We start from the raw sequence: 11201 nt of genomic DNA on the forward strand, positions 1-11201 counted from the left end.
GCTTTGGATGTCCTTCCCTCATGGTATAACCACTGTTTTCACTGTATTTGATGTTGGTATAATTTGGGGAGCAGAGGGGAAAAAAACAAATTGTTTAAATAGGGATACAGGTTCAGGTTGACCCATTGCAATGAGATATACAAGACGCTATGTCGAAAAAACAAACTATAATTTAGGTGGGCGGGGGAGGGGGAGTGTAGTTGTGGAGGTGGGAGGGAAGGGACGGTAGGGGAAAAACAAAGGAGGAGGCAACAATGCTTGATAAGAAATGTACTCATTACCTTGCTCATGTGATTGTAACTCTTCTGTACAGTATTTTCACAATAAAAATCTTACTTAAAAAAAAAAGAAAAGGCATATAATGAGTATGTCTCTGGGCATGTTTTCAACTAAGAATACTGTGTTTTTCCCCATCTCCTGATCCATTCATCTACTGAGGGGCATCTGGGTTGCTTCCATATCTTAGCTATGGTAAATAATGCTGCAATAAACATAGTTGTGCTGGTAGCTTTAGTGTGGTCTTGTTTGTAAACATTTGGGTAAATGCCCAAAAGTGGGATTGCTGGGTCATAGGGGAGTTCTATGTGAAGTCTTTTGAGGAACCTCCATACTGCTTTCCAAAGTGGTTGAACAATGTGAAGGGTAAACAAAGGAGGAGGCTGCAATGCTTGGTAAGAAATGTATGCATTATCCTGCCCATGTAATTGTAACTCCTCTGTACAGTATGTTTACAAATAAAATAAAATAAAATTTTAAAAAAACCTTAAAAAAAAGAATACTGTGTTGTAATAAATTAAAAGAGCCGAGCTTTTTTGGGGGTGAGGATACTGACTGGGTCTATCTGATGCCATCTTGGCAACATGATGGATGATAGGGAATTGGGTCTACCTGGTACTATTTTGGCTTCTTGGTGGGTGAAGGTGAAGTTCCACCACTAGGTGATGAGTGTGTCTGAATTCCTACAGGCAAGGGCAGGGACTGAAACAATAGGTTACTAGACCTGCTAAACTGTTACCATGAATTCGAAAGACATTTTGGACTCTCAAGCTACCTATGACCTTGCCCCCGGCCATAACCCTATTTAGGCCAGGACCAGCTCAGCCACTGTTTGAGCCATGCCTCTTGCCTCCTGACTCTCCTCAGGTCACCATGGCATCCCTCTTCATCTCTCCATTAGGGTTGATCTGGTTTGTTGAGATTGTTTTCTGCTCTCTCTTTACTACCCTCATGGCTCAGTTTCCTAACAGTATTCAGTGTACTAGAGGCTGCAGGTATTTTGGGGACATCTGTCCACTCATAGTCACTGGCTTTCTAATAAAGACTCCTGATTTGACCTCTCCAAAAAAAAAAAAAAAAAAAAGTAAATGGAGAATGGTCTTACTCCCACTCTGGAATTCATATACCTCATTCCTTAATCTTCATTCATTTCTTATGTTTCCTATAGAATTTTCCAGATCAAATACAACTACAAGGGAATGTCTTGACTTTTGCTTCTTTCCCCTCTGTTTACTGCATGTATCTGCTTTTTCTTGGTGAGAGGATTAAACCAAAGGCCGTATACTTGCCAGGCAAGCGCTCTACTACTAGCCACATCCCCAGTCCTGGTCTTGTTCTTTTTTTATGTTATCACCACATCTTGGTTCTTGCTCTTCCTTTATTAGAGTTGCATGGTATTCCAAGTCCAATAATCACTTAATTGATCTTCTATTGAGAAACACAGGATATTTCCCCCCTTCATATTAAAAATGATGTATAATGAAGAATTTTGATTGCATTATTTCACATGAGCTATGTAGGATACACCCACATGAGTGAAAGTGTTGGGCCAAGAAGGAAGTACATTTGTCATTTCTATCATTTTGAAGTTTTCTCTATTGATATAATTCCAATTCAGATTCCCATGTGTAATGTTTACCACTATGATTTTTTCTTCACAGTTTTGCTAAGAGGGTATGTTGAACTTTTTATTTTTGTTAATCATATGGACTACTGGTATCTCAAGTGCTTTTAATTTTACTGTCTTATTATGAGTAATGGTGAATGTCTCTCCAGGGTTTGTCTTTCTTTCTTTCTTTCTTTCTTTCTTTCTTTCTTTCTTTCTTTCTTTCTTTCTTTCTTTCTTTCTTTCCTTCCTTCCTTCCTTCCTTCCTTGCTTCTTTCTTTCTTTCTTTCTTTCTTTCTTTCTTTCTTTCTTTCTTTCTTTCTTTCTCTCTCTCTCTCTCTCTTTCCTTCCTTCCTTCTCTCTCTCTCTGTCTCTCTCACTCTTTCCTTCACTCCCTCCTTCCCTCCCTCCCTCCCTCCCTCCTTCCCTCCCTCCCTCCCTTCCTTCCTACCTACCTTTTCTTGAGGAGCTTGTTAATCCCTTACCTACTATACTTTGGATTTTTTTTGGGGGGGGTGTGGGTCGGTGGTAGGGCTTGAACTCTGGGCCTGTGCACTGCCCCTCAGCTCTTCAGCTTAAGGTGAGTGCTCTACACCTGACCATAGAGTCACTTTGGGTTTTCTGGTGACTTATTGGAGATAAGAGTCTCACGGACTTTTCTGCCTGGGCTGGCTTTGAACCACCATTCTCACTTCTCAGCCTCCTGAATAGCTAGGATTACAGGCATGAGCCACCAGTGCCCAGTTACCGTTGGATTTTTGTTCCTCTGTGTTTGAATGTTTTGAGAGAACTCCTTATTTATTCAGAAAATTATCCCTTTAACTGGGATATGAGTTATAAATATTGTAACTCAAATACTGACTTTGCTTCTGGTGACTTCTGAAATCCTGAGCTTATTTTTACATCATTTGTTCTCATACTCTGATACCTTTGTGCTGTTTCCCTAGCTTGGGCGCCTTTTTCTTTATTTTCCTGAGAAATTTCTGCTTGTCCCTTTAGGTCTGACTAATATGTCACTTTGCTTTGTACTTGGTGCCTACTACCAGATCTTGTGATGCCTTCCTGGCCACTCCTTTTATATTTTATCTTGCTTCTACTTGTCATATTGTCTTGCTTGTTTCATACATGTCTGCTTCTCCTATCAAACTAGGAACTCGTACCTTTTTAATCTCTGAACTCTCAGCATTTGCTTAGTAGATGTCTGTTTGCCACACCGACTCCAGTGGAGTCTGCTTAGCATGGGAAACCATCTATCAGACCATGATAGGGGCTTCAGAGACCTATCTCTGAGTTTTGGGACTTCACCTCGGAAGTCTACCTCGGAGAATAGGGCTTCTAAGAGGCCTACTCCTGGAAAGGCTGGCAAACCCCTGGGAAAAGATGTGTTTCTGTCTTTCTTCCCTCATAAGAGTGCCTGTTAATCTTTTACTGCTTCTACTGCTTTTTGTACTTGCTCATTGTCAATGTTCCCTTATTCAAAGCTCTTTCTTAAGAGTGTTGACAACTCCAATATCTGATGAGTGTCTTAAAAATATGACTAACTCACCAGAGTTAAGTGCTAACCTGAAACCCCTCTTATGGAGGCTAGTAGACAAGTTATAAGTAAATATAAAAGTATTGGGGGTTTCACAAAATCACTTTAGCAGAAGGAATTATTTGTAAGGGATTTACAAGAAGCTGTAGGCTCAGCTAAAACAGAAAGAATGTATGGCAATTGCTGAGATAATTATTTAGGAGAGAGAATTTCCTCTATTTACTAAGAGAATTGCTAGGTCTCCTTAAAGTTTACTATTAAAGAAGAGATAGGAAAGATCTTATGGGAAAGTTAAGGCCTCTATAAAAATAGGTAATGGTTAATTGGTGACAACCATCGAAACCCAAACCCATTGTATTCCTTAGAGATAAGCCGGAGACAAATGCCTATCAGGTGCCCAGCTGGTGACCACCCAAGAATGAAGCCATGCAGCAAGATTGTGTAACCTTTTGCCCTTTCTCATGGAGACTTCTGTTATAAAAGTTTGCTATCCTCTGCATTAAATCGCACTCAGCATCCACTCCTAATGTGTGTGAGTTGTCTGTTTGCCATCTCCCCATCCTATTCCAGGTTCCTCCCCTAGGTATCCTCCGTCGTCCCGACAGAACCCGGTCCGTGGCATCTGTTGAATAAATAGACATATCATGGCAGTTGTTGTCATCAACCTTTACTCCTTATAATTTCTTCAGGAATATAATTCGTCCTCAGATGAATCTTGCACATGGAGTATCTTTTTCTTGAGAACAGAAACAGAGGATATGTGGAAAGGCAAAGTGTCCTGGCACTTTACATATTCAACATATCTGTAATTTGCATACTAGACCTCCAGAAAAAACTTTCATGGCCCTATTAATTTTTACTTTTCTCTGTTAAATCCAAGAAAAGTCAATAACCAAGGCAGAATTTTATTCAGTGAAATTTATTTCAGACCCATTGAAACAGTGTGATCATATTTCTTTATTCATAAATATTCCTATATTCAAAATATGAGCTTATCTATTTTTTAGCCTCCATGAAAGGACTTGATGTAGGCAGCACATCAGCCCAAATTAAACTTATTCCATAAATATTGAAAACAAGGTTCTTTTCAAGGCACTGCTGTCTCTTATTCCCATTGAATTAAATAAGTCAATCAATCAATAAATACATAAATAGTTGGTAAATGATTTGCTCATCAGAAGCTAGAAGCAAAGACAGAGGGTTTTTAAAATCAGGATGTGCCAAAGTTTCTGTCAGTCTGGCTTTGAGGAAGCAGGACAGGTGAGAAAGCTTTGGCTCATCAAAGGGTCCAGTGATTTCTCTGGGAGAACAGAGTTGACATCTGGATAGTGGCAACTGAGCTCCCTAGAATGCCCTGCTGAAGGCACCTGGACATCAGTGAAGACAAGAATCAAATTTAGTCTATAGCCATTCAAAATTGTCCTATTTGCCTTCTACTAGTCCTAGGGTTGAGGTTACATTTAACTTAAAGTAGATCTGTTGTGTACAGCTCTCTTTAGGAAGAAACAGATTCCATGGTGAAGTCTGTTATATCCTGGGCACCACTGTTTCCCAGGAAGACTGGCAGATGATTTTCTTGAGAGGTGCTGATGTACCAGTTGGGGTGCTGAGCCGACTCAAACTCCACCCTGTTTTTGATTTCTATCTTGTTGAAGACAAATCGTTTTTCCATCTTCTTCTTAGGGTATTCATTGGGGTCTACACTCTGCATGAAAATATGAGGGGAGCCATTATGAGAAAGATGTTTTCAGTCTACTAGAGAGGAGGTTGTAGGCCACACTTTTGAGTTATTTTTTCTAAGCAGTTCTTGAAAGAATACTTTGTCTCTTCTAGATTGTTGGGCTGGTGTCCAGGATCATCATTTGGACTAGAAATAGCATTACTAGGAATTAGAATTAGCACCATTCTAGGGATATGTAGTTATGGGTATTTTTGTTATTTTTTTTCTTAAGACCTTGGCTATAATGTCATCAATTGGAAATGTTGCTTTTGCTAGGAAATCTGCAAGTATAACCGGGGAATAATTTTGGAAGTGAATTGAAGATTGATGACAGGTACCTTTAACTGTTTAGTTACCTAGATTGTCATCTATCAAAGGAGAGAAACCCTAATACTGTATAACCATTGCAGTTTTAACATGGTATGATCAGTTGGGGTGGTGACGATGGTGGACCATGGTAACAGAAGCTTACTGGGAGTGACATTTGCATGCATTTAAATATTCTATTAAATTTATTTTATACTTATGCAAAATTGCCAGAGACCTGTTTCCAGATTTCCCAAGGAATTGGGGTGGAGAATAGAGCATTGTTCGGGATGGATTGTGGGGAATAGAGGATTATAAGTGGTGGCTAATGGTATTCAGATGACTCCAGGAAGGACTTCCTTCCTGGTGTTCACTTACCTCCAGCTGCAAGGTGGGTTTCTTGTCTTTCATCACACAGGACAGGTACAGATTCTTCCCTCTGATGCTCAAGGCCACAGGTATTTTGTCATTGCTTCTTTCTCCCTGCACAAAACTCATGGAGAACACCACTGGAGAAAGAAGAGGGGTCTTATGGTCAGGGATGCAGCAATTCAGGGTGGGCTCAACCACTAGACTGAACCACTGACCCACACAACTTAGCAATCTCTGTTTATTTATTTGGCATAATGAGATAACTAGATTTTTCACAGACAATAGCAGGGCCAGTTTGTTGATTTATGTTTTCTCCAGGGAAGTTCTGAGGGTTTCTCAGAGCCTTTTAGTAGTGGCAATGAAAAATAGAGTAGTCTCTAATTTTTCAATGTTGAGGGAAGGAAGAAAGCCATCTTGTCATTGGCAAGCTATGTCCCATCTACATGTGCAGAACAAATCAATATAAAAGAATCTGGACTTCCATAGAAACCTGGCACCAGCACTGTTTCAGGAACATAGAACAAGTAGGAAGGCGGGGAAAGGAATGGCCTAGCTTGGGAAAGTGACTCTAGGAAAGAGATACTCATAGTCACAGCAGTCTTATTTGGAGACTGTGAGCCACTGTCACTACACAAGTCTAAAGAAATAGGATATAGCCTGGTTGAGAGAAAGAAGCTTTTCCTTGAAGAACGCCTCCCCCTGAGGACAACAGCCATGGTGGAGAACATGCTGTCTACTCAGCCACAGTGGCTTGATGCTAGATCTGTCACCACAGCTAACAAGGGCTCACTATATTTTACACTTGCCAGTTCCATCAGAGAGATAGAAGTTCCTAATAGTCAGGAACCATATGGTATTGGGGAGGAAGGTTTTTAACAGGGAGGGGAGCAGGTTGGGAATGGGGATGGACATGTTATCTCTGTAGTTTCAGCCTCTGAAACAGGAAAAAATGAAGCCACAGGCAATGAGGGCATGTCCATCATATGACTTCCTACTGTGGGAACATTGACATTGCACTGTCCCTGTGTATTGAAAAATAGTCCCAGGAGTATCTGTGGAGTCTGAAACTTGTAGTCACATATTTTTACTAACAAATGGCCATGCCAAACATTCAAACTGATACCATGTCTGGGACCCAAACAAACATTTATGTTCTTTTCTGTTGACAATTTGCCTCACTATTCTGAGAGGTTTTGTAGAGAAACAGCAAGCTGCCTGGAAGCTTAGAAAGCAAACCAACATGTCTCCAGTTACCTTGTTGGCTCAGATTTGATTCCTGGAGGTGGACAGCTTTCAGTTCGCAAGGGTCAGACAATACCAGGCATTTTTGCTGTCCATCCCGGAGTGTGCAATTCAGTGTTCTCACGGCTACATCACACACATATGCAGGATCATCCCAAGCATCACAGATCATGGGTTCTGAAATTTAGAGCACAAACATGGTTTAGGCAGAGAATCAGAAGAGCAAGCCCTGTGATGTGAAGCAGAAGAGTTTGGAGGACACTTAAGAATTCATGGGCAAAGTCTGATTCTAACATTAGTGGGAAGAAGTTGGGAATAGGGCAGGTAAAACGCTTGATAGGATGCCATAAACTATGGTGGTAGGACTCCTCACTGAGGACTAGTGATAGAGAAACTTACATAAAATATTGCTAGTGGGCTGGGAAGGTGGCTCGGTGGTAGAGCTCTTGCCTTGCAAGATTCCTCAGCACTACATAAGCAGAAAAAAGACGGCTCAAGTGGTAGAGTGCTAGCCTTGAGCTGAAGAGCTGAAGGACAGCACCCAGGCCCAGAGTTCAGGCCCCACAACCGGACCAAAAAAAATATTGCTAGTGATAATACTGGAGTGTGAGTTGCAAATAGATGTAGTTACCAAGGTCTTCTCAATAATAAATAGAATATTTTCTGCTAAATAAATGATTGATTTGGCTTTGGAGTTTCTTCATTTTCTGTTCATTGCTGGGTCTTCTACCTTTAAAGGGTTAAGCTTGGGGAGGAATAGTTGGCTGTTGAGAAGGATAGTTCATTACCTTCTTCAAAGATGATGGAAAAGAAGGTTTTCAGGTCATCATTCTGGAAGGCTTGTGAGCAAGGAATGGGTTTATTCCTCAGCTTCTCCACAGCCACGATGAGTGACACCACCTGCCTGAAACTCTTATTGAAGTACTGATGAGAGAGCTGAAGCTGGATGCCCTCATCTGGATAGCAGAGGTCCAGGTCTTGCAAGCAACACTGTGAAGAAATGGAAGCAGTGAATATGCTAAGGTGATCAAGCCGTGAACTCCAGTGATGATGTCAGGAAACAAGAAGGGCCCTTGGAGACAACTGAGTTCTTAACTATAATCCCTGTGTCTCAAAAAACCAAAGAAGCTAAAATAGCCTACTAAAGGCACATGGAGACCAGAATGTGAACTTCCTGATATCCTATTCTTTAAACAAAAAATCCCATTTCTATTTTATCTTTCTTAAACACGCCCATTTCACCATTGTACTTACACCTTCTTGCACTGTGTGATTTTTTTTGTTCTTGCACTACTCTAACTCTATGCATTTAATTTTCACTACATTTCCTATTTTCATTACATTTCCTATTCATCTATGCTCACTTGACGAGTTTTCACAGATGCCTTTTTTCACAGGCATTCTACAGATACTGTAAAAATTATTCTTGTTTGTGAAATGTATTGCTACTTTAATATTATTTAAAGAAAGTCTACATTAACACTAACTGAAGTTGTTGTCCTAAGGCATGACAATTGAAGGACAGTGACAAGATGTCTAACAACACAAAAGAAAGCTAAGCAGGGGAAAACTTCTCCCCAGGAAAGAGACTTCTGACCAGATGCAGACTCTTCAGGAGACAGTGAAGGCTAATGCTAGGTAGAAGATGAGGGGCCTCAATCAGGGCTGGAGGTAATCAGTTATATTTATATTAAAATATGGAGAAATCTGTTGAATTCTGTTGTGAACTAAAGGAAAATCTGTTGTGAACTAAAGGAAAAATCAGAGAAAAGTGCCTGCTTACTAAGTCACTTATCTATCTGACTGAGCCGGGCTAATGATCACATCACTTCTGGAAGTTGTCAGACATCATACAAACATGAAGATTTAGCTGGGATGTGAGTGTGACTCTCAGTAGGAATAGTCTGAAAAATGCCTATCTATTGGGATAAACTTAGCTGGCACTGAAAACATTCCAGAATGGGAAGTTGCAGATCACCTGGTCACACCTTGTGTTTTTTTTGGATGAAGGCCAAATATCAAGTACACAGTTTTCTTGCAACTCTCAATCCATCATTTTGTTTATATCATGTATGTTTTATGGTTTTAAGCTTTAGTCCAGGAAGCATAAAATCTATTCTACCATAAGGGGGTAAACATATGTTAATCCTCAAGGTCATCTGCTCTGTGTTATAGAATTTGAATTGTTTAGAGTAGCCTGCAGCCCCCTCCTAAAAGGAGGGCTCAATTTGTATTGAAAACTTTACTATTCTCCTAACATGAAACAGCAGAGCCATTAATCACTAGGCCTTAGCAAGTAGGATGGGGATTGCATGGTGGCCAACGTATGGTACAGCCTGAATCTGTCTCACTGAAAGAAGTGAAAGCCATTCCATCACAAAATACCTTGTGAACAAGGTAGCCTGGAAACCTTTTCTTTGAGTTTTTCCCATGTCAGAGCCCTCCCATGAGCTGGGAATTAAGCCCAGTGTCTTACCTTCATTTGCTTGGGACCATCAGTCTCAAAGAAGAGATCATTCTCATCACTGGAATAAAAAGAGACATAGCTTAACATTACTTTTCTTTCTATACATATTCATTTTCACTGTTAATAAAAATGCAAACAGCATGACTTTCAATGCTCCCTGAAGTCTTCTGGCAAGTTCTATGCATGTTCTACATAGTTCTGTGTATAGAACCTTCGAGAGGTAGATTCTGGGTCAGATAGGTAAGTATCTTTATTGGACCTTAATAACCCAACAATGACCCAGAAGATTCAGCTAAAATCTCAGCTGTCCCTCTCATCCAAGATAATTTTTTTTTTCCCAAAGAGGTCTCTTGCATTGTTCACTTGGAATCTTTCCCTCCCATTTGCCATTTGTAGAAACTCCTGCAGCAATAACATCTTGATTGCCTCCAGGTCCCAAAGTTGGACTTGGAATGGGATACCAGTTTTTAAATCAGGTTGACTTGAACTCTGCTTGCTGCCAGGAGAGGCAGTATGGGGATTAATCTGGTCTCTCAGCACAGATCGCCCTCCACTGTTGAAAGGAGAACCCTGTGCAGAGGACTACTCTCCATTTCCCCACTGACCTGTGGTAAGCCATCATCTCACTGGTGAGTTCAGGAACTGCTGCCATTGATGCTTCAGAGAACTGTGGACAGAGGACAGAATGAGTATCCTTTTGTAGTGCTATTCTTCCAGCGAGCTGCCTCTATTTGTGAGCTTCCTTCAGCATCTAGTGCTTGGCAGGCATGCAGAGAAATTATCTTTCAATGAGTAAGTGAATGCAGAAAGAGCTGTTCTTTGGGTCTGCAGAAAGCATTTACTGAATAAACCAAACCAAAAAAATATGACTAGGAGGCTGGCAGGAGGCTTTGTATGCCCTATATGCTTGCAAATAGCTTACCAATCCTGGGACACTGAGAGAGAGAGAGAGAGAGAGAGAGAGAGAGAGAGAGAGAGAGAGAGAGAGAGAGAGAGAGAGAGAGAGAGAGAGAGAGAGAGAGAGAGAGAGAGAGAGAGAGAGAGAGAGAGAGAGAGAGAGAGAGAGAGAGAGAGAGAGGATGATGATCTCTCTCCTTTAGGAGAATAAGAGTTAAAACTCACACTTGAGCGATGAACACTGGCTGGAGAGAATCTCAGATTAGCCTGTTATTCTCCAAACCTCAAAGAGTTCTGCTGTTTGACAGTTCTTTGCTGGTTTTATAGCCTTCAAAAGCAGAAGTAAAGAGCTGAGAAATTTTCTCTTTGGTTAGCTGATTTCACAACCAAGTCAAAGGCATGGGGTGGGGGAAAGGGATCGATGGGAACTAGTGAAGAATGAGGTTGATACGTTGAAATATTTCTCTAGTCCCTGGAAGAGCGAGGGGTTGCAGACTACGAAACAAATGTGTCATCATGTGAATAGGCAGTTTTTGGTACTAATGATGTCAATATTAAATTACTAGATTTTCCTGGATAAGAAAGTTTATGATTAGGATCTGTGGAACAAAGCAGAGAATGTGAAAATGTACATGCCTGAGTTCATACTCTCCCTTTCTTTTTAGTACTTAAGTTTAGGACCCTCCTACTTGGAGATGGATGAATGGGTATAATGAAGTGACAATACTACATTCCCCCTGCATTATCTGAAAAGAGAGTGCTATTTCCTACTTTGAGAGGT

General features: G+C 40.7%; 1 protein-coding gene across 1 annotated transcript; it reads right to left on the reverse strand.

Moving 5' to 3' along the window:
• Positions 1 to 4349: 4349 nt before the first annotated feature.
• On the reverse strand, positions 4350 to 10705 carry Il1b (interleukin 1 beta). Its single transcript, XM_070013339.1, has 7 exons — positions 10646 to 10705; positions 10129 to 10190; positions 9533 to 9581; positions 7845 to 8046; positions 7069 to 7233; positions 5821 to 5951; positions 4350 to 5121 (listed from the first exon to the last, which is right to left on the reverse strand). Exons 2-7 carry the CDS (start codon positions 10173 to 10175, stop codon positions 4912 to 4914), a joined length of 804 nt encoding a protein of 267 aa, XP_069869440.1. The 5' UTR covers positions 10176 to 10190; positions 10646 to 10705; the 3' UTR covers positions 4350 to 4911.
• Between the last annotated feature and the right edge of the window lie 496 nt (positions 10706 to 11201).

Source organism: Dipodomys merriami, unplaced genomic scaffold (assembly GCF_024711535.1).
Source record: "Dipodomys merriami isolate MVZ:Mamm:240054 unplaced genomic scaffold, mDipMer1.0.p SCAF_90, whole genome shotgun sequence".
NCBI lineage: Eukaryota > Metazoa > Chordata > Mammalia > Rodentia > Heteromyidae > Dipodomys > Dipodomys merriami.